This window comes from Nematostella vectensis, chromosome 4 (assembly GCF_932526225.1).
Source record: "Nematostella vectensis chromosome 4, jaNemVect1.1, whole genome shotgun sequence".
In the NCBI taxonomy this organism is placed as follows: Eukaryota; Metazoa; Cnidaria; class Anthozoa; order Actiniaria; family Edwardsiidae; genus Nematostella; species Nematostella vectensis.
Window position 1 is genome coordinate 9,977,246 of NC_064037.1, and position 22,985 is coordinate 10,000,230.

General features: G+C 40.9%; 3 protein-coding genes and 1 long non-coding RNA gene across 5 annotated transcripts in view; 3 read left to right on the top strand and 1 right to left on the bottom strand.

The window, feature by feature from the left end:
• The window catches only part of LOC5513728 (GATOR complex protein DEPDC5), a 33,175-nt gene extending 12,819 nt beyond the window's left edge, over positions 1 to 20,356 (bottom strand). Inside the window, exons 1-15 of the mRNA XM_032383278.2 lie at positions 19,977 to 20,356; positions 18,719 to 18,934; positions 16,018 to 16,228; positions 14,234 to 14,488; positions 13,536 to 13,670; positions 11,747 to 12,001; positions 11,138 to 11,478; positions 10,857 to 10,935; positions 10,528 to 10,699; positions 9,851 to 9,974; positions 9,094 to 9,396; positions 8,334 to 8,509; positions 7,434 to 7,515; positions 6,986 to 7,203; positions 6,582 to 6,720 (exon numbers count right to left, since the gene is read on the bottom strand). Of these exons, the coding sequence (XP_032239169.2) occupies positions 6,582 to 6,720; positions 6,986 to 7,203; positions 7,434 to 7,515; positions 8,334 to 8,509; positions 9,094 to 9,396; positions 9,851 to 9,974; positions 10,528 to 10,699; positions 10,857 to 10,935; positions 11,138 to 11,478; positions 11,747 to 12,001; positions 13,536 to 13,670; positions 14,234 to 14,488; positions 16,018 to 16,228; positions 18,719 to 18,934; positions 19,977 to 20,237 (2,967 nt within the window). The 5' untranslated portion in view covers positions 20,238 to 20,356. The remainder of the gene's footprint in view (positions 1 to 6,581; positions 6,721 to 6,985; positions 7,204 to 7,433; positions 7,516 to 8,333; positions 8,510 to 9,093; positions 9,397 to 9,850; positions 9,975 to 10,527; positions 10,700 to 10,856; positions 10,936 to 11,137; positions 11,479 to 11,746; positions 12,002 to 13,535; positions 13,671 to 14,233; positions 14,489 to 16,017; positions 16,229 to 18,718; positions 18,935 to 19,976) is intronic.
• Positions 290 to 7,717, top strand: LOC125561893. Its single transcript, XR_007307598.1, has 2 exons — positions 290 to 618; positions 7,014 to 7,717. It is a non-coding gene; the product is annotated as an uncharacterized LOC125561893 (long non-coding RNA).
• Positions 625 to 2,106, top strand: LOC5513727 (tachykinin-like peptides receptor 86C). Its single transcript, XM_001633941.3, has one exon. It carries the CDS (start codon positions 650 to 652, stop codon positions 1,682 to 1,684), a length of 1,035 nt encoding a protein of 344 aa, XP_001633991.3. The 5' UTR covers positions 625 to 649; the 3' UTR covers positions 1,685 to 2,106.
• A 70-nt stretch (positions 20,357 to 20,426) lies between the features above and the next one.
• LOC5513725 (rRNA methyltransferase 3, mitochondrial) lies at positions 20,427 to 22,766 on the top strand. Of its 2 annotated transcripts, XM_032383238.2 has the most exons (5): positions 20,427 to 20,600; positions 21,383 to 21,717; positions 21,862 to 22,068; positions 22,271 to 22,314; positions 22,461 to 22,704. In XM_032383238.2, exons 1-5 carry the CDS (start codon positions 20,500 to 20,502, stop codon positions 22,467 to 22,469), a joined length of 696 nt encoding a protein of 231 aa, XP_032239129.2. In that variant the 5' UTR covers positions 20,427 to 20,499; the 3' UTR covers positions 22,470 to 22,704. The 2 variants fall into 2 exon arrangements, with proteins under 2 accessions (XP_032239129.2, XP_032239128.2); XM_032383237.2 differs by lacking the exon at positions 22,271 to 22,314 and having other exon boundaries at positions 22,461 to 22,766.
• Positions 22,767 to 22,985: the final 219 nt, after the last annotated feature.

Below are 22,985 nucleotides of genomic sequence, written 5' to 3' on the forward strand. Positions count from 1 at the left end.
ATAGAGCTAATGTCACTCCATTTTCGCCAATTTTAAATAAAATACCCCAAACGGCAAAACGGCATTTTCTCCTGACGTGGTGTTCTTTGGGCTCAAATTATTTTTGCTGATTCACATGACGCTGAGAATTGTTTAAAAATAAATCAGGCTCACCCAATTTGGAGCTCGGTATGGTTGGCAAAAACGATTCCGAATTTCCATATGAATATATGGTTATAGCGATAGCATAAAACTACAAATGCTGTATTTGCATTAGAATGCTGCTGAAATATTCCAAAGCCATGTTAGTCCTCTTATTTCGTGTACGCAAATAAAAGGGTTCTCCACTGACGAAATGAAATAGCGACAACTCGTGAATGAATCCCACCTCGCTCTTCCCTTTGCTAATTACCAACCACTCGGATATGGTATGTAGCGAGCTTTTGTCCGCGGAGATAACAGGGTTTTGTTATACAGTAATCCAAAAGAGTAATTAGTTTTGGTCTGGGCAACCGATTAAATAGGAACGGATCTATTTTCAAGCATTATCATTACCAAATACCAAATGATCGCCTAACGAATTGGCAAAACGAGCTGAAAACAGAAGGCATCTGTAACAAGAACAAGGAACAACTTATGGTATAACGTTGTACAAGATTTGAAGCGAGTAATGGCAACCGTATCACTCGTTTTAATAACATCAATAGCGACTGTTTTTTCACTCGTCGGCTTTCTAGCAAATGGACTAGTTCTCTATTTGATTTTTACCACCAAGTCGCTTCGAACACCCATGAACTATTTACTATTGAATCTGGCCATAATGGACGCCATAACATGTTGCTTAACAGTGCCGCACATTGCAACAGGAGCAGCTGTTTACCCAGGGAACCTCACGTTGATGCAGAATATCGCGAGAGGCAGCGAACCCTCTGTTGTGACCGCTATTTGCAAAATCAGGGTTTTCGCTTGGCTCGGAAGCACCGTCCAGCCTTACTTACTGATCGCTGTGGCATTTGAGCGCTTCATGGCCGTGGTTTACCCTCTGACGAGCTGTGTTCGAGTCACTAAATCCAGATTACGATGGATTATACCGTTGTGCTGGATAGGGGGGTTGTTATACGTGCTGCCACAGATGATCGCCTTAGAATACGACGACGTGCTTGAGACCTGCCGACCAATGTTGGTAAACTACTCCGTATACGCCTACAGCACTGCCCTTTTAGTGTTAATCTTCATCATCCCAGCACTGGTCATAACTGGACTTTATTTAAAGGTCATCAGGGTGCTTAGCGCAAGCGGTCAAGGTATGGGAATAGCAGCCGAGCAAGCTAGGATGAGGCAGCGAGCAAAACGCAAAGTCGTTAACTTGGTCATCGCCGTCACAGCGTTATTTAACGTTTGCTGGGGATTTAATAATGTTCTGTTCTACGTGATGAGTAGCATAAATGATCCTGATCTTAAACGAGATATTCCACTAATCCGTCAACTTTGTATGAGCTTCAGCGCAGCCATCAATCCCATATTTTATCTAACCTTTTTGAATAATTTCAGGAACACTCTAAGGTTGAAATTTAAGCGCGTGACATTTAAAAACCTTAGTCGCCAGAGCACCACAGAAACGCGACAAGAAAAAGTGGTGATGGAGGAGCACGGTAAACCCAGATTGTTAGGTTTTCAAAGGAGATCTTTCTCAAGCGTTAAATAAGAAAAAGGGCCCATTTCTTGTTATTGAACTGTTTGTTTTATTTATAGAATTTTATTGCACCATACAAATAATAAACTACAAAGTAAAACTATTTGGGTGGGTTGCCTGATTCTACAAAGAAATTAAATAGACTAAGAAGTGACAGAGGGTGGCTTCCACTGTATACAAGATACATACGACACGTATATTTAAAAGTCCAAATACACTAATTACACTATATTCATGATAATATCCAGGAAGAGTCTATAGTGTTATTGTACCGTACAATAACAATTTAGCACTAAGATACTCACTACAGACCTAGCACTATAGACCTCATTCGATCAGATTCAGAGAAAGGTGTTTGACATGAATGTATACAAGAAACAAAATACAAATTGTAAAGTCACAATTTAAACTAATAAATAAACATCAACCTAACATTAAAATAACGTTATTCCTCATACCTTGGTTTACAACGATAATTGGACTAGCCACCTGTCAACATGATTTGCTCAATTCATTGTAAAACGAGTAAAAACCCTTATAACAGATAAAACAGTCATAAAAAAATAAGCAAATAGGCTATCAATCCTTCAGCAAAAGTTCAAAGCTAGCAAAAGATTATTCATCATAAAATATTCCTTTTGTCGTATAGTTATTTCAGGGGCGGATCCAGGAGTTCCAAAATGGGGGGCCGAAGCAAGGGTTTCAAGAAAGTGAGAGGCAGATTGAATGTTCTTCCGTGTATTTCCTTATATTTTTTGTCATTTCAAAGCCAAATATTTGAAAATAGGGGGACTGGGGCCCGCTCGGCCCACCTCTAAATCCCCCCTGTACTTTATTTGCTTGAAACGTATTCCATTGCTTTTTGCTACTAAAACTTTTTTACTTCGTTTAACGCGACCCTCGGCTGCGGCAACACATTTTCGATACCAGAACCTAAACGTCTTCCTAAACCGCTCAAGTCTAAACGCGTAGAGAAACTAGCAGTAAGCAAACAAAAAAAAATTGATCCAAGAATTCTGCCTTGCGGATTAAAAAGAAGCACGCAAACACAAGAATTCCTGTGATGACCCAGGTAAGAAAGCAGAAAGTGAAAATGGCGATGACAATGACGATAAAATTTGTGGAAGGCTTCTGGGATCGTCTTGCTGCCATTACAGATTGCAAAATCATTGTGGGAGATTCGCCAAAAACTTCGGCATGAAATGAGCAGTGAACATGCCCCTCCCCACAGTTAGTCAGTCTTTTCACCCCAAAGCCAAACAAATAAATTCCAGGTCAGACAGACCAAGAATAGCAGTGGAAACAATTTTGGAATCATTTTAGTTTGAGAAAGACAGCATTTAGGAGAACTGTGGTGAATCATCAGAATTTTTTTTTCATCCAGGCAAAGCCAAACAAGAAAAAATCCCCATGAATCCACCATTGCTTGTAAACATCCATAGGCACAGCACTCAGTTTTGCCCTAATAGACTTCATGATGTCCTAGGACACTCTCCCAACATGATAGATAGCTGTATTTTTTTTCATGAAAAACACAAGCAATCGTCAACTTGTGCTTGCATTAGCACCTCGATGAGAGATTAAAGATGGAACCGTAAAGCACTGTTTGAAAGCTTGGATACCTCTGACTAGGTTCAGCTGACATGACGGAAAAACATGACGTGACGCTTCAAATAAGCCCATTTCACATCGAATAAGGCGGAGAATTTCTCTGAGTACTTAGTAACTTATAGCAAACAAAATATCAAGTGCGACTTTTTTTAAATTGATGCGACTTTTTGTAAAGTGTCATTGAAATTTGAGCTTTTCGTCCATGAACTGATGCACAGGGCAATGATGATCAAGGAAAAATTATCTTATAAAGCCAAAATCTGGTTATGTGCACTTCGGCCTCACGTTATTTGAGTTTTGAAAATCAGTCCGTAGAACAAGGAACCTATAGCCATTGTAAGTAATTGTGTCTTCTCTCTCTATCTGGAATTGCGCATTTTCCAGGTTTTTCCGTCATGTCGGTTCAGCTGTGTTTCACTTTGACGGGCTGTAAAAAAACGCAAAATTAGGGGTATGCCCATCCTCGTCGACCGTCTAACAACCAAGACAAGGCATGCTTCAAACGCTGAAATGTTTGATAAGAACATTCATTGGTACCTTAATGACGAGACCCCCCTCAGAGGAGCCGCATCCAAAAAAACGTGTTTGGAGTGTGTGTGGGGGGAGGGCTCTTGTTCGATATTCTACGCCAACAAGAGCGTAAATTCGAGAGGCTAACATGAGGCTTGGCGCTAAAACGATCATTTACGGAAATCGGAATGTAAGTGCCCCGGGTAGGCCTTGCATTACATTTAAAAATGAAGCGGATTTTGAATATATAAAACGAATCCAAAATAACTTTGTCACCCAATTCTGATCTATAAATTTCATCTGAAATGGTTGTTGTTCTTGCTCGACGGAGTATATTGGAATCGTAACAATTGCGGATTATCCATGTTCTGTGACACCACTTTTTCTTGTCGCAGTTCTGTGGTGCTCTGGCGACTAAGGGCTACAAATGTCACGCACTTACATTTCACATGAAGAGCATTTCTGAAGTTTTCCAAAAAAGTAAGATAAAATATAGGATTGATGGCTGCGCTGAAGCTCATGCAATGCAGACCAATAAGTGGAATGGTACGCTTAAGCTCTGGGTTGTTAAAACTTGTCATCACGTAGAAGATGCCAGCAAACATTAAATAACGCTGTGACGGCGATGACCAAGTTAACGACTTTGCGTTTTGCTCGCTGCCTCATCCTAGCTTGCTTGACTGCCATTCCCATACTTTGACCGCTTGCGCTAAGCACCCTGATGACCTTTATATAAAGTCCAGTTATGACCAGTGCTGGGATGATGAAGATTAACACTAAAAGGGCGGTGCTGTAGGCGTATACGGAGTAGTTTACCAACATTGGCCGGCAGGTCTCAAGCACGTCGTCGTATTCTAAGGCGATCAACTGTGGCAGCACGTATAACAACCCCCATATCCAGCACAACAGTATAATCCATCGTAATCTGGATTTAGTGACTTGAACAGAGCTTGTCAGAGGGTAAACAACGGCCATGAAGCGCTCAAATGTCACAGCGATCAGTAAGTAAGGCTGAACGGTGCTTCCGAGCCAAGCTAAAACGCTGACTTTGCAGGCATAAGTTGCAACGGAAGATCCACTGCTTCTTGCGATGTCCTGAATCAACGTGAGGTTGGCGCTGTAAATAGCAGCACCTGTTGCAATGTACGGCACTGTTAAGCAACATGTTATGGCGTCCATTATGGCCAGTTTCAATATTAAATAGTTCATGGGTGTTCGCAGCGACTTGGTGGTAAGAATCAAACAGAGAACTAGTCCATTTGCTAGAAAGCCGACGAGTGAAAAAACAGACGCTATTGATGTTTTTACGAGTGACTTGCCATTGCTCTTTAACTTTTTATCATAGCTTGTTCTTTTACCTTGTCTTTTGTTGCGTATCCTTATCATATGCACCTGCCTGCACCTGGTCTATGGGGTTCTCGTCATTAAGCTTGTTAGATCTCTTTGTTTCCTACAGTAAATGTTTATCTTCTAGTGGCGACAGGGAACATGTATTACGAACCATTCTCATAATGAATCCATTCTGGTTAACCGTCACGCGTATCAAGGAACTAATTATTATCCCGGATTACTGTAGAACAAAACCCTGTTATCTCCGCGGACAAAAGCTCGCTAAATACCATATCTGACTGCTTGGTAATTAGAAAAGAGAAGAACTTCATTCACGAGTTCTCGCTATTTCAGTTGGTCAATGGGGAACTCTAATAAGTAGATGAGAAAAGCGAGGTATTGGAGCTTTGGTGTTTTCTCGGCACTATCCTTATGCAAATGCAGCATCGACGCTTGGCTTGGTCATTGTTTGTCCATTATTTACCAACAAAGAAGCTTTTAAAAGTCGGGAATGGATTCATGCTTATAATTGACCTTTTTTTTCCTTTAGATCCTCTTATCCTATCCGACCACTAATTCGTAATCGCTTACATCCGTCCTACACCGAGTCTCGATTGGCTGAGCGTAATTAATTTCCAAACCATACCCAGCGACATGTGAATTAGTCAAAGTGATCGGAGCCAGCTCAGTCTACGTATACTATATATTTCAATGTGATTCAAAGATAGTGTGCAGTCATTCAACGGTTTTAGGTCAAGCAGTTGCAACAACAATCAATTTCACTTAAAACAGACTTTACAGCGTGACCTCAACATCAAGCTAAAGGTTTTAAAAATATTACTCAGAATATATCCCGATTTATATATCGTTTTAGGGGTGATATTGTTATTCCTGATGATCCAAAGGTAAACCTTTTAAAAATAAACAGCGTCCACTTTAATTAGCACTGCAGGCACCGTTTCACGCGCGCCTGATCACATGACAAAATAAATGTTGCCGAAATGGGGAGCAGACAGCTCAAACATCGATGAGCCAGAAATGCTGGCATTTTTTTTTTTTTTTTATAAAAATACAAAGCATAAAACGAGTGACAGAACTTGTTTTGCACAGTTATTTTGAGCGATTTACCACTGGACAAAAATATGTCTCGCAAAATAGAATTTCGTCAAGTCAATTTGATGTAAATTTTTTACCTCTCTGGCGCGAAATCAATGTAGCCGTTCTGGTAGATTTAGAGGTGAATGGGAGGGGAGGGTGGGGGTTACCCTCTATGGAATTCAGTTTCGATTTTGATGTGTAAAAAAATTGGCATAAAGAATTTTATATTCGAATCTTGTTCCGCCAAAAAGCCATGGACTCAAACTGACCAATCGTTTGCTGGTTGAGTCGAGTGTGAGTATAAGCTTTATTTAGCTTGATTATTTATTCACCCAGAATAAAACTTATAGCAATCCCTTACCTCGAGTAGTTCTGAGAATTCCTGGTCACCGATGATGTGCTGGTCCAGGTAATTCCAGTTATATTTGTCCAGCTCATCGTGCTGGAACTCTGCCTGGTGCGGCTGGTAGTCCACGCCCTTTCCCGTCCACAGACGGTACCTATGCGAGAGTAGTCCAAATAAGCAGTCACTCGGCGCGAAATAAGTTACTGATCTGCCTGAAGTTATGGGAACCCTGTGCGCTCACCTGTATTTTAAAGTAGTTTTGTTACTCGGATGTCTTGGTCTATGGCGTGTGACGAGCTACCTGTGGTCATGGGCTCCCTGTGTGCTCACCTGTATTTAACTGTGAATGTGCTACCCGAATGACTTGGTCTTTAGCGTTTGACGGTCTACCTGTGGTCATGGGCTCCCGGTGTGCTCACCTGTATTTTACTGTGCTTGTGCTACTAGGGTGTCGTGGCCTATAGCGAGTGACGTTGATTTGGGATCTGTTAGGAATCACGCTAAGTCGATGAAGGTTTCGCCCCAGGCTTAGAAAGTACTCATCAGTCTCGAAATCATCATCGCAAGGAATGTTGCGTGGGAAGGACTGCGGACGGTCTGGACTTATCTTAGGATAGCTTGTGGAAATCTGGAAGCCCTATCAAAACATATGAGATATTAGTTAACAGCTATATGTCACCATAACTGGAGACTTGATAAGAAAAAAAGTAATAATATCAAGCATTTGTGTATCAAAAAATGTGTCAAAAACTTGACAAAAGGCTAGGACGGAGAAGGAGGAGAGATCACCACTTCATGATCAGGCTATACGATAGAGATCGCGTGACCAATTCAGCGTGATCGCAGCATGATCAAGATTGTACTTACCCGTGAGAGCCTCTGTGCGACAAGTTCGAGTAACGCCTGCTCCACAGTGGTGGGGTGACGACTACGCCTTAGTTCTTCCAGCCTAAAAGCAAACAACCACTATCTATTATACAATATTCTTTAGTAAATTACTCATCATATAAATCATAACTCAAGATTGCTTATTGACTAAAGTGCGACAGGCTGATTAGTACTGTTAAAAGTTTTTCAAATTGAAATATCCGAATCAAACTAACAATATTAGTGGAAGATCCACAGGGAAAATAAACCTCGTTTTCACCTTTTTTGGTCTATGATTAGCTGTTTTGGATACTTTCAACTCTCGCTATTACGCATCCTCGGGAACCCAGGGCGTCGAGTCGAACAAGGCGAACGCCCCTTCCTCTCGACTCGTTACGCTGACCTCGATGCTCTGGATTCCCGTGGATGGAACCCTTATCCACCATCTACTACCATGCACCTTCATGTATCATAATCTACTATCATCCACCCTCATCCCCCTCGTGTACAATCAACTCTCATTTACCCTCATCTACCATAATCAGCCGTAATTTACCTTCATAAACCCTTCCCTTTCTCTCGCCGCGTTAACCTGACCTGGACCCTAGGGAAAGGTATACATTGTCCGTAATAGCTAGAGTCCGTTTTAACGAGTCCCTTTTATAGTTACTTCATTTATTTCCGTCTCGTCAGGGATTGTATTTTTGCCTGTTATAACCAGGTGTCCGGGAGAGTCCGTATGAAAGACAGTTACTCTTATTCACGTCTCTTTGCATCTCTTGACTGGGATTTTATTCAGTTTTGACTGGGATAAGCGATCTGTTGGGAATCACGCTGAGTCGGGGACAGTATTGACTCGGGTACATAATTGTTCGACCACGCCCTAGAAGAGGTACGCACCCTTCGCTTGGTCGACTTGAGGAGCGAGGTCTCGCAGAAGTATAATCCTCGTCGCCAACGCACAGCTCGTAGTGGAACTCAAGGTAGTAGGACCTTAGTGACTCCTTGTATGGGTTGTACTCAGATGTCAGCGGAAGGCACGCGGGGACCACCAGAGATTTCCAGTCAACTTTGGTCTTAGAAGAAAAAAACGGCCAGTTAGCAACACAGGGAGCCAATCAAGAAAATAGGACTTACCAAGGGATCTCAAACGCAGATTTTTCTTCATAAATTATAATTCCCGACAAACTTGTTTCTTTAGTAATGCTATCTTGGCCACACCTTATCACTGACTTCGAGCGTAGGGAAAAGGCTTTTTTCGCAGGTAGCAAATATAAAAAGCCAGGGGTCAAAAACTGCCCCAAAGCACAGTTTATACTCAATGTATTTTTGTTATATAGTCCGTTTACCTTTATGTCAGCAGTCCTATCTTGATACAGTCCGTTTACCTTCATGGCGGCAGTCCACACTAGATATAGCTCATTTACCTTAATAGCGGCAGTTCACACTAGAAATATCCCATTTACGTAATGGCGGCAGTTCACACTAGATATAGTATGTTTACCTCCAAGGGGGCGGTCAACACTCGATATAGTCCGTTTACCTTAATGGAGGCAGTCAACACTCGATATAGTCCGTTTTCTTTAACGGAGGCAGTCAACACTCGATATAGTCTGTTAACCTTAATGGAGGCAGTCCATTATTGATATAGTCCGTTTACCTTAATAGCGGCTGTCCAGTCATGCTCTACGGAGCGCAAATCAAACGTGTGATAGAAGAAATTTGGTCGAAGCGAGCGCCGACGATTTACGTGAGCCTGCGGTGTGGTAACCAGCTGTGCATCCTGAGGAGTATGCGTTGGCGTGGTTTCGCTGAGTGACTGTGAGCTGCTGCTCTCCTCCTCCTCGTACTCATTCTCCTCTCCGTCGACGCTGTCCGGTCCCTCGGACGTAGCCTTAGACGCCTCGGAGATGGCACGTGAGCGAGACTTGATGGCGGCAAGAACGGTGCCCTCAACTTCAGGCTGTGGAAATTGACACTTTGAGTTCCTTATACTTTAATAGCGATATTATACTTTGTAGTTGCTTTAAGATATCATTTTAATACAACTTTTGGCTTTTTATGTTATCTTTTCCTCACCTTGAGTGTTAATTAGGTTTGTTAAAGTAAGACAATCACTTGCTTTTTCAGGCTCCCGCTCACTGCCGATTCACACGCTTATCCATCCACTACCTCGAATACTGTTAATAACGTATCACATGTATCATCTTGGTATCATCTTGGATGGTTATTTTTGTTTTTTTTCCCTGCTACCATCGTTAAAATATCAAATGGAACCAATAACAAAGGAGTGCTTGATCGGCTGTTTATAAACTAGCTTTAATCCCATAAATAAATACTCATATGCTCGTTAAACATCTTTAGGGTGAATCTGGAATGAAAATTGTAATTTTGTGCTTTACAAATTGTGTGATCACCTGTTCGTCTTTCTGCACGGGGGACTCATCCACGGATGGCTGTTTCTCGAAGTGCCTTCGCACGATGGCGCCGTCACGACTCTTGGGGAAGACGTGCGCCCACCGATGTCTGTTGCACATCCACCTGAGCAAGGAACCATAAAATGACAGACTTACAAAGCCATCCAGATCAGGATCAGATATTAAAATTATGTTAAAATTATGTTGGGTAAGGTTCCACCTAAGTGATCCTAAGTCTCTTCCCCCCCCCCCCCCCCCGCAATACGGATCGGACTGCAAATTGTGCCGATCACTACAGGGTAAAACCGTTTTTCCATACCAATGCTGTATTGCTATTTTGTGGGGGAAAGTTCAGGGGGGTAGTTCGGCTCAGAGTTGGGGATCTATTCTGAAATCTCTCGAGGGTTCATCACGAGTTTTAGTCGGCCACAAAAAGGTAGATGCCATTTGATAGTTCCCGCAAAAATCGCAATAGTAGCGAGCATGCCTTATATAGTAGCGAGCATGCCTTATAAGGTAGCGAGCATGCCTTAAAAGGTAGCGGGCATGCCTTATAAGGTAGCGAGCATGCCTTATATGGTCGCGAGCATGCCTTATAAGGTAGCAAGCATGTCTTTTATGGTAGCGAGCATGCCTTATAAGGTAGCGGGCATGGCTTATATGATGATGTTTCGTACTTGCAAGGAATATTCAAGGGCTTGAACGGGTTAATCAGCGTGCGCCTTCGGTGGCTGTCAGCGGCTGGTCTCAGGTCCAATATCTTATTTATCGAGCCGGCGCTGCCGACTGTGAATCGTTGATTTGTCGCCTTCTTCAAGTTGTCGTCGACGGTGCGATTTTTGTGATAGTCTGAAAGTTTAGGGGTATGTTTCGTTAAACATGGAATTCTCAAGAATCCAGCCAAGTGATAGATGAGAAATGAGGTCACACTGACACCATATGATTTTTTCCATAGTTTTATGGCGCGCGAACTTATTAACTAAGACGATCGAGTTAGTAAACCTACCTTTCGTGGCATAAGAACTAAAGTCGAGAGACGAAGACAGGCGAGTTCGCACAGGATCATGGGTAGAATGACGCCCAGGCTGTGAATATGAAATGTTTATCTTTTAAAAACATGGAAGGCAATCTCAATAGTAACCAACTCATACAAAAAACATTGTTTCTTTTAACATGACTTTGCCCACTTGGAGAGCTAACAGTCATGCCCTGATGTTATTACTAGAGATTTTACGGTTAATATAAATAATCAGCCAATTCATTCCCTTACAAAAACTTTGCACTTACAGAATTTGGCCTGCCAGGAATAGCTATCGCCGCTGCTGAACCCGCGGGTGGCGACAGGGCTCTCCTAGCCCCACGAGACGCCCCACCACGTGGCACTCGCATCTCGTCCCCAGACTCCTCAGATACTCGACCCAGTCTCTCAATGTCGGTTAAGCTAGTGACTTTGGGGATGACGTCAGGCATGGAGTGCGAGCCTTGCCTAAGGATCGAGTCGGTCAGCGGTTTGACATTGCTGGTCGTGCGGAAGATGTCGGCATCGTACGCGTCGTAGTTGACTCGGTCTGGAAGCTGTGTGGTCAGCTGCTCGCGAGCGTCTTTTGGCTGGAAGTTCTTGTGGAGACCTGAAGTCAAGAAAAAATAGGAAAATTCCCGAAATATTCGTCGCCTAGGCAGTCTGAGCTACAGTCCCCTAAATGCGAAGGACTGTATAATCAATGGACAGAGGTCTGCAGCCTTTGTATACAGCCTTTCAGCCTTTCTCACCCTAGCAAAATACCAAGCATCCATTTCCATCGGCTGACTAGAGAATCCTTATGCAATATTCTATTTTAAATTTGGCTGGCTTTAATAAAAGATTTGTAAGCAAATCTTGCCATATGCTACGCTTACCTTTTCTGAACGGGTTGTCCTGTACATCTCCGCCAATACTGTTAAGTATTACATCCGGCACTTTAATCCTTGGTACAAACTCATCTTGTTGGGTCTTGGCATTAGCGGAGGAGTAAAAGCTGTGGTTGACCCAGTGAGCGATGTTGTAATCATCCCCTAGACTCACGCCCTGGCCCAAGTCCTTGTTGCGAAACTTGAAGAGAGGGACAGAGTGCAATGGCTGCTCTGCCATACACACGAGGTCCGTGGCAACACCTGTACAAACACACAGAGAAGGGATAAACAAGAGGGTAGAGTACAAGACTGGTGGAAACGCCTGCACAAATACACAGACAAGGGATAAACAAGAGGGTAGAATACAAGACCGGTGGAAACGCCTGTACAAACACACAGAGAAGGGATAAACAAGAGGGTAGAATACAAGACCGGTGGCAACACCTGTACAAACACACAGATAAGGGATAAACAAGAGGGTAGAATACAAGACCGGTGGAAACGCCTGTACAAACACACAGAGAAGGGATAAACAAGAGGGTAGAATACAAGACCGGTGGCTGTACAAACACACAGAGAAGGGATAAACAAGAGGGTAGAATACAAGACGGGTGGAAACGCCTGTACAAACACACAGAAAAGGGATAAACAAGAGGGTAGAATACAAGACCGGTGGAAACGCCTGTACAAAGAAACACAATGGCTAAAAAAGGGTAGAGTATAATATCGGTGGCAACACCTTTACAAACACACAAAAAAGTGGCTAACAAAGAGGGTAGAATACAAGATCCCTGGAAACGCATGTACAAAGAAACAAAATGGCTTAACAAGAGGGTAGAGTACAAGATCTCTGGAAACGCATGTACAAAGAAACAAAATGGCTAAACAAGAGGGTAGAGTACAAGATTAAGGTGGCAACACGTGAGAACTTTGAATCCCTTGTATTACCAAATAAGGACATTTTACAAATAATGACCTCTTTTCATAAGGATGCCATTCTATATAACATCCTTGGACGTTTTCCCAAACCAGGAGATCATCACAAATAAGCTATTCTCCCCAGATAAGGACGTCTTCCCAAATAAGGACATCTTCCCTAAATAAGTACGTCTTCTCATATAAGGAAATCTTCCGAAACAACCAAAAATAACTTCATAGGGAAAAAGAGCCGCAATAGCTCAGTAGGGCTTCGCTTCTCAAGCAAGTGGAATGGGATTGAATCCACGTAAAGCTGGGTCAGAGGTGTAAAATTCTGATTCTCTTCACATAGGGAATTGTGAATAGCTTGTTTTTCCAGACAATAACATCTTGCCAAATGCACTAAATTAACCTTTATAACAGGTGAAACGTAAAAAAGCTACTTAAGTGTCAGTGTGGAAAAGTATGTGTCTGCTGAGTCAGTTGCATAAAAACATGAGAAAATTACAATGTAAAAACTTACTGTTTGCTTTATCTAATAAAGATATTAATAATATACAGGAGATCTTGCTGATTTTCTCTAACTTCAAAAGTTTAAGTTAACAAACGGTCTGTACCAAAATCTAATATTGCAACTGATATTGTTTTTATCAAATGAATGGTCCTTTTGGTTATTTCTCCTGCTTTCCAACTTTCCGAATAATGCTTAAAACACTAATCAGTCATAACCCTTTGAATAACACTCACTCTCACCACTCTATCATCTGATGTTTGGTGCGTATATGTGACTGAACACCGCATTAAATAACAATCTCACCACTGTCTATCAACTGTTGATTGTACAGTGAGTTTACAACCCTTTAAATAACAAACTCACCACTGTCTACCATTCGCTGTTTGATGATGCTAGTAAGTGATCGATCAACTTCAAACACTCCAGGTCCTGGTGTCACTATAACTGTAGTCTGGCCAGTCCGATCAAATGTGCGATCAACAAAGTGCTTCTCAAATACTGCAGAATAAATTGTAATAGAACACAGTTGAGATTAGTATGTTTTCTTTTTATCCTAGTTGTTTCTTACAGTAGATGATAAATTCAAAAAATAAAACACATGAAAATAATGGATAGCAGGGGCGAATCTAGCAACTGGGAAGTAGGAAGAAATCAAAGAGACGCCAGATATCAGAATTCTTGTTCCTCCTTGGATTTCCTTATATTTCTTTAAATTTTACACAAAATCCCAATAGAAAAGTGGATAATTTATGGAGAGTATAATTACTGAGCCTATTTGTTCTGTTTGCTTTGCTTCTCAGCTTTGGTTGTGTTTGTTTTCAAGGTTTGATCGTCTGACAATGCTTCAATTATAAGAAATCAAAAAAATTGCTTGAATTTATCATACAATCTCCTTGCACCTCCTTGACACCTGCATGACACCTACCAACTTTGGTTGTCATACGATGTTATTTTTATGAGATATGATTCTTTCTCTTTTTAGGGAAATCAGAATACTTTTTGTGTTTTGATGAGACGTCCTAGATTATGTCACACATCACATGTCCATCTTGGTTACTTACTGTTCATAGTCAAGTTGTAGGCTTCCAATATGTTACCATCAAATGCAGTAGAGTTGCAGCCCGCTGGCACACCTGGCTCATCATGGTAACAGTTTATGTATTTTGGGTACTGAGTGAAGTGATGCTTGAGGGTAACTAAAACTGGAAGCCAATCATCTCTCTTTTCTCTTTGAATGACAACATGATAAAAATCTTCATAAAATCTTCTGTAGGAGTCTTGCAAAATGCAGGGCCTTCTCTCAGGGGGGAAGTCCTCTATAACAAGAAAAAAAAGGTGATTAAAACATACACTACTAATACTGTTTTTTAACACATTGACCCCTCAACCGGCCTGTACCGGCTTTGGGAAGTACCCACAACCCAAAAAATTCATAAATGCAAACTAAACACAACAAGATGAAGATACTCAGGCATCAGTCTAAGGGATAAATGGTCTTGAAGATATGCATCCAACCAAGGTTTTAGCAACTTCTCTTAAGCCAAATAATAGCACAGGTTCTTTGACAAATTTCAAATGGAACAAGGGAAGAAAAGCAGAATCAGCCCTCTCAATAAAACACTCAAAATACAACACAAGGGAGAGAGATCAGCAAGCACAGCTCAAGACACAAATAGATACCGTCCTTTATTCTGATCCTCCAGGTTCATTTCCATGGCCTCAAAACACAATGTCCACTCCTTGAAGGCTTGTAAAACCATGAAGATGCCTTTACGGATTGAAAAGCATTCTGGGAGATCCAGGGAAAAATTCACGAGGGGAGGGCCAGTCAACACTCCTCCCCCAAAATCAGATGGTTTTTTTATAAGTCTTTTCACCCCGAAGCCAAACAAATCAATTCCAGGTCATACAGACCCAGAATAGCAGTGTAAACAATTTTGGAATCAATTTGGTTTCAGAAAAGACAGCATTTAGGAGAGCTGTGGTGATTCATTAGAAAATTATTTTCTCATCCAGGCAAAGCCAAACAAGAAAAAATCATCATGAATCCACCATTGCTTGCAAATATCCATAAGCAAAGCACTCAATTATGCCCCAAAAGACTTCATGATGTCCTGAGACACTCTCCTAATATGCTCATAGCTGTATTTTAGATGAAAAATACAAGCAACCATCAACTTGTGCTGGCTTCAGCACAATGACGAGGGATTAAAAGTGGGGACCGCAAAGCACTGTTGGAAAGCTTGGATACTGCTGACTAGGTGCAGCTGTGTTTGACTTTGACGGGCTGTATAAAACTCAGAATAGGGGGGGAGGTATCTGTTTTCAGTCTGTTTTTTGTAAATTCAGCTCAAAAATAGCCAGGAGTCAATGGGTTAATGTTGTTTTTCATGAATCATGCACTTGCATTATGTTATTATTAGTGTATCTTTTTCTACATAAGAAGCCCAGACTATGCAGCTTATTTATGCACAGTAAATAACAGGGGCGGATCTAGCTTTTCACTGAAGGAGGGGGGGGGGGGGGTTTGAATCAGTGACAAAGGGGGGAGGGGGTCATTTTTTGGTAACATACAGTATGGCTTTCTGGCAGCACAAAGGGGGTGGTTTAAACCCCCAAGCCCTCCTTCTAGATCTGCTACTGAATAAGCTGGCATAAAATTGTGTAATATCAGACTGTGCTATGCCAGTCATCCCAAGTGTCAATAAGGTAACACTTGTTGAAAAGTGAAAAAGTTACCAATAAACTTGGCATCATAAGGAATTTTATACAACAGCTCATCAACTAGCTTGGCATGTATAAAACTTTTGTTGTTAAGGAGGAAAGTTTATACTCAACAGCTCACCAATAAACTTGGCATCATAAAATGTTCTTGAGAAGAGCACAATTGTGACTTCATGTGTTGCGTTCTGTTCCTTCCATTTAGAAAATAGCTCATAGAGAAATCCGTGAATGGTCTTCTCAAAATACAGGTCTCCATTCAAATCAAAGTCCCACATTTCTTGGCTCATTTGGATAAAGAGGAAGACTTGGGCTGTTAGGGACCTGTACACAATCTGAAGTGCAATAAAGAGTAAAATACAGTTGACTTCCAACAACTGAAACCTACAGTAACCCATACTTAATACTAAGGGATTTATATTCCCAATTCAAGTATATAATGTTTATTGTATACTTTTTTGGGTCAACTGTATGTTCACAAGAGGAGACAAGCGATGCAAACTCACGTCTTATGACAGGAAAAGGGTGCAATTATAATTACCATATTTTCATTCTCAACTCCAAAGTTATAAATCAGGTCTGTAGAAAAGCCAGAAAAATTCTAGGGGTAAGAGGCTGACATGCTGAACAATTCCAGTGGTTTCATGGTAGAGAAAGACACAAAACCACAAGGAAAAGAGACTAAATCCCCAAACTGGTTAAGACCCTTCCAGCTACAGGCCTGCAAATTAAGAAGAGAATCCTTTTTTTTCCAAACCAGGTTTATAAAAGTAATAAATACACAAAAATTACCATGTAAAATTTGGTCCACAAGAATTCATCTAACTCATAATCCATTCATTTTAAAGTTCAGCTGACTTGCATGACAATGCTGTTTTGCTTTAGTTTTGAAAGATTTAAACTCTCACTATTTAGACAAAAATCTATCTTTCTCTGCATATTTTTCAAAACAATATTCTAGATTTATGATTGGGTAATTTTTTATTGTAAGATGGTTGAAATTTTAATGAGATTCAAGTGCTACTGAAATAAATATCTCCTTTGCATTGGGTTTCCCAGCCCTGGAATCCTTTCAACATGCTCCACGGTCCCTGCACACTCGGTGATTGAAGCATACAGAATGAACAGGGTGACTTTTTGTCTGAGGATGAGCATCACATCCCATGTCTAGGGCCGAGTAGCGAGATTCACTCACGATGTTTACAAATATGCTGAACTTTTGGAAGAAATTAGGTGCCCACCCTTCAGCTGAAACAAAATATTTCAATGCCCCGCCCCCCTTATGCTTCCCCAATTTTTTTGGCGCCCCCCCCCCTTCGAGAAATCCCGAATAAAAAAGGAGCAAAGAAGGAAAGGCCAACAACAATATCAAAGGAATGCGAGCAGGAGATTAGCTGCAACCTGGACAGAAAGTGGAGGGGAAGGAATTGGCTGAAAACATTAATTCAGAAACAGTGAAGGCACTCACTTTCTTAAATCGACTAAATCAAGGTTGTCAACCTGATAAAGGTTGATGCTATTTACACAGAAGAAGCAAAAAGACTTTTCGTTCTTTTCCATGCAGGAAAAGTGCAGCACGAGAAAGAAAAGAAAGAGAGAGAGGAAGACAGCAAATTATGAGCGAGGATATTGATGACGAAGAATGAGCCCTGTAGCATGACAGGAGCAAAAAATGGCAAAGTTCTAATTGTAAGGTTGTATTTGTTTACATTTGCTTGATTTTTTGCCTAGAGGTTCCTTGTGTAATCTAAAACAAAATAAGCTGTAATATTTTTTGGTAGATGATCCGTTCTTGAGATATGATTCAGAGAAGTTGCCGTAAATCATGAAAAAGTAGTAATTTTTGCTCAAATTGGGCAATTTCAGACAATTATAGAGTTTTACAATTTGCAATATCACAAGAACGGATTATCTACTAAAAAATACTATTGCTTTTTAAAGAAAAACCTCTGGGCAAACAATCAAGCAAATGTAAGCTAACACAACCTTTGGCATTTTTTGCTCCTTTCTTGCTGCATTTTGCTAATGATTTCAAATATGGAACATAAGCATATAGCAGAAACCATGAAAAAAATAGAGTGTATACAGGTTTGTATTGCATAGATAAAATGTAGTTTAATACGTATCCTGGATTGTACATGCCAAATAACTGCCCCCAAACTGAGACTCTTTGAACCAAGAAGTCTGATTTGACACTTGATCAAATTATATAGAAGGGACAACACCCAAAAAAATCAGTGCCCCCCTTTTTTAAATCCACACACTTTTGAGGCCCCCCCTTTAGATCATGGAAATTTCTCGAGACCCCCCCCCACAGTAACCACATGCCCCCCCTTGGGATAATAAATGAACTTTCCCTTAAATGAATTTTGATTCAATGTATTTGCAATAAATTAAATGACAGGAATCTATTGCATTTATTTTGTTTGCGAAATACACATAGGGTGTACCACAGGTTCTTGCCTTGTAACATAAACCCTGATATATATACTGTATACATCCTTTAAAAGCATATATGACAAAATTGGATATCTAGCAGGTTTTAGAGGAAATATCCAATGTTCTTTGAAATGGCCACATTACAAATTTCAGCAATTTGATCCTTTGAACTGTTATATATACATTTGTAAAAATTTGGTTGCAATGGGTGTAAAATTCATTAAGAAATAAAGCTATTTAAAAAAAACTCATTTTGAAAGCAGGATTTTGAATGTATACAGTGCGTTATTTTAAGACCATGTTACAAGTGGGAAGTCCAAGCGCATGCTCCTGCAAAAAGTCACCGTGTTTACAGAATGGTATTAGGTCACCTCTTCAATACTTACTCTTGTGTCCTTGTTTATGACTCCACAAGAGACCTTCTCCCCTTTAGTCCACAACTCATAGATCTGGCAGCGTATGCCGCATGACGACACCTTCTTGTTGACATAGACACAAGTGTTGTCCAAGGCCTTCGATAGGCGCCACATGTCATTCCTGCTTAAGTACTGATCCTTAATAAGGATTTCTGCAAGTTCAATCCCCACATCTTTTGGATCAACCTGCACAGGATAGTGAGAACATTGAGAGTTGTGGAAGATGCACATAAGACATATGTCATTCTGACTGAAGTCCTGATCTTTAAAGCAGCATTGAGTAATTCCAGAAATATTCGTTCCCCTGCAATGCGAGGCTTCGTTTTTTTTCCTCCCCATGCTTCTAGAAATTTAGAAACACTCAGCCACCCCTCCCCCCCCTTATGTGCTTTAGGAATTCCAAACCAATTTACCCCCCCTCCCCCATGCTTCTGGAATTCAGATTTTTTTGGAAGACCCCCCTGCCCGCTGGAAATCTTCATGCAAAATGCTTTTTATTTGTACTCAAAAGTAGAAAAAAATATTTCAACAATATAATTCAATAAAACAAAAGGTTTTAGAATGAATTTTGGAATGTTGATATTTTACGAGAAAATCTGATATTCTACAATGATACCACTTTTTTCCAAAACCCAGATTAAAGACTTCTCGGCGCACCAAGTTTGCCATAGCGTGGTTATTTTACTACTCTGGGTTGTATTGACCAACTGTGAAACAGTCTCTCTGTTCCTTCTTCAAATGAACCCAAGGTCTTCTAATTCCTGTAAAGCTTTCGTGGCGGGAGTGACCGTTGGGAGCGCCCGAGATTAAAACTGCAGTAACCCTCAAGATTTTCAAAGAGATTCCAAACCACTTTATTAAGCTTCCTGCGACTTCAAACTAGAAAGTTCAAGGCTTGGTAAGATGCAAACTGTGTGCTGATTCTCGTCTCAACCTCTCACACCCCAGGAAATCTATACTTTGCAACCTCCCCATGCTTTCGAAATTCCGAAATGCCGCCTGTCATTGGGGTATGGATATTTTCTGGAATTATCCATTGTCACCAGTTTACTTCAGGTCAGTAACAATCTCCTATAATTTTTAACAAGAATGTGAAAATATTTCAAATTTGTAAAAGCAGAGTGTCTATTGGAAGTTTCTTCGAGGATGTGATTGCTCAGTTGAGGTTTCCGTTGGCCCTCCAAATTGTGAGAACACAAAACACACAAAAATAAAAATACAGTATTACCTTGTTAACCTGTACATCCCAGTACGTTCTCAGCTGAAACTGGTTGGCTACTGAGTGCAAAATACTGATAGTATCCTTCTGCTGAAAGTCTGGAATGAAGTTGTTGATCTGTAGGAGTAATCGCACGGCTTTCACGGGTTCCCCTGGGTCATATATCTCAAACACATCCCCTTCTTTGCAATCAGGAAATTCCTTTGGGTTCACAATAAGTTCGTTCTCACTAAATGTATGCTGATGAACCCATAACTTAAACTGCTTCATGGTCTGTGATTCAAGTGAAGCGTATACTCTTTTCGTTTGGTATTTCGGCAGCGCGCTAACTTATTTTCCGCGCTATACGCTCTGCGCTTTCACGGTCCGCCATGTTGTTTTTGTTACAAAATACCGCTGACTACCGCTGACTATACAAGCCTAGTCTTCCTCGGTCACATCTTGCAACGCCTGGCAAACCTTTGCACTTTGAACACTATTTGAAACTTTACGTAAAATGTCACAATGCTCAGCAGTCTAATGAATAGCCGCAATGTTTCAAATCCTTGATTTCACAGGGTTGAGATTATTATATTTTAGCAGGGTGCGCAGACTTTCCTCAAAACCATCAAAAGCAATGGCCTCGCGTGTCAGGTGATGTAGTTTGTAGGCTTTTATTTCTTTCAAAATATTTATACTTGTAATTTATGAAATCGGATTTATACCGTATATTTGGAAAATCTGGTCGAGTAAAGGCAGATCTTTTTCTCCATAAAAAAGGCTTACAATAATGGTCCTAGAGAGGAGTGGGGGGGGGGGGGGGGGGAGAAGAAGAAGGGGCAGGAAGGGGGCAGAAGAGGGTGAAGGGTGTGTACAATTTTGAATTCATGTTGTTACCTACGCCCGTAGCCAGGGGGCTTCAGAAAAGAAAAACACTCAACCGGAAGGTTACTGGAAGGTCTGCTATCTTGCAGTGGGACTTCTGCTAACTGGGTTAACCCCCCTCACCCCCCCCCCCCCCCCCCCCTCCGCCCACCAAATGAAAATCATGGTGAGCCAAATCCCCAGCCCTCAAGGTAAACAAAGATGTTCATTTGAAATTCCTGCATTATTGTCCAGTGATCAAAATCATTCATATATAGTACAGCAATTCGGCTAAATGAATTTTAACCCTGTAATGTTTTAATTACCTGTTGTTACCATACAGAACTGCAGTTTTTTCATTTTCTAAATGTCAGCATAAAATAAATGTTAATCATAATACAATGATATGATTATTCAGATATTTGGACATTTGGAAATGTCTATTTTAATATCCATTATGATTATTATCTCACAGATTCTCTTAGCTATTTTCATAGATTTAGATCACCAAACCTCTAAGGGAGCTTAAAAGGGACCATCTGGATTTTGATCTAGCCTTATTCCTGTTTCAGATCTGCAATATCGCTGAATAAACGCAGTTACAGAGACAGACATAACAGAATCCTCCTAGAGGGGCTGCGCATAGTCCATGATGCACTGCTTGCTAATATGGAGCCCATTACAATATTTTACAGCAATAAAAACTTGATTGACAAGTTGACATCAAAACTTCCCAGTCGGTACTTTGTACCTGTTGATGATAAGACAATGAAGAATTTGTCGACAGCTCTTACACCCCCAGGAATTGTGGGTGTTTTTAAGAAACCTTGTTCACAATTAAAGATAAAATCAAATGTTCTTCCTCTTACTGTCATATGTGACAGAGTCAAAGACCCCTCTAATCTAGGTAAGCAAACACAGCAATTTGCCACATCAACTAGTTCATAACTTTTCTGTCAGATTAAAGTCAGATTAGTTTGAACTAGGCTTCTTTATATTCATATCATCCTATACCCACTTCTTTGGTATCTCATTATTTATTTAATTTTAGGTACCATTGTGCGGACCTGTGCTGCTGCTGGTTGCCAGGCCTTAATAACCACCGAGTATTCCACCGATCTTTGGGACCCAAAGGTTCTGAGGGGTGGGGCTGGTGGGCACTTTAGAGTCCCTCTCTATGGCTTGTTGTCATGGAAGCAGATTGCTGACATGCTTGGTGACGATACAAGACTATATCTAGCTGAGAGTGACAATACAGGTAAGATAATAATCAGTCCCTGGAAATACTTTGTGGTGGATAACCCCATTTCCTGGCATTGCTATGGCACCCTAAATTTAGATTTGGGTTCTAGAATTATAGTAGAGAAGGTTAATGATATCACAACAGGAGGGATGTTGTTAGTATGTACAAAATGTCTTTCAAGAAATTCTATTATCAAGAAATTTATGTGTAATTCCAGAAAACATCCAACCCCCAACAAACACACATACGTGGAAGAGGGAGGTAATTTTCTCTAAACTTTCCCAACCTCACTGCCCGAAATATCTACCATACTGGAAGTTGACATAATACTGTGTTTGTAAATTTAAGAGCCACCCTAATTCCACACATAGCTTTTCTGCTTCAATAATTTTATTTTTCATTCTTAGGACATATAAAACCCCTGAAGCCATATTTTGAGGTTGACTGGACTTTAGGCCCCAGTGCTCTTATTGTTGGAGGAGAAACCACAGGCATCAGCACTGAGGCACAAATGCTAGCCTGTGGGGAGAGGGGTCAGGCAGTGCACATACCAATGGTTGGGAATTTAGATAGTTTGAGTGCAGGAATCTCAGTGGCTCTTATTGTTTATGAGGCCTTCAGACAAATAAATGGATTAGTCTCCCATAAAAATGTCAAGGATAAGAATACTTGGCCATAGCAGGCCCCTACCCAATAAAATTATAATCAAATTACCACTAGGGGAATAGCCTGGCCCTAATATTTTCTAAATGTTTCTGTATTGTGCCCCCCCCCCCCCACCCCCTCCTGGTACAGCTTGATAGAAATATATTGTCCTTTTTTTAAAGGAATTTCAGAGATCATCCTAAATTTCATCTTAACCCATTGACTCCTGGCTATTTTTGAGCTGAATTTACAAAAAAACAGACTGAAAACAGATACCCCCCCCCTAT

What these genes read in the sequence shown, in the direction of transcription:
- LOC5513727 (XM_001633941.3), top strand. Translation starts at nt 650, where the DNA reads ATGGCAACCGTATCACTCGTTTTAATAACATCAATAGCGACTGTTTTT.
- LOC5513725 (XM_032383237.2), top strand. Translation starts at nt 20,500, where the DNA reads ATGTTTCAAATCCTTGATTTCACAGGGTTGAGATTATTATATTTTAGC. An exon ending in GCAATGGCCTCGCGTGTCAG is followed by an intron (nt 20,601 to 21,382) that starts GTGATGTAGTTT and finishes TTCCTGTTTCAG; the next exon opens with ATCTGCAATATCGCTGAATA. An exon ending in CAAAGACCCCTCTAATCTAG is followed by an intron (nt 21,718 to 21,861) that starts GTAAGCAAACAC and finishes ATTTAATTTTAG; the next exon opens with GTACCATTGTGCGGACCTGT.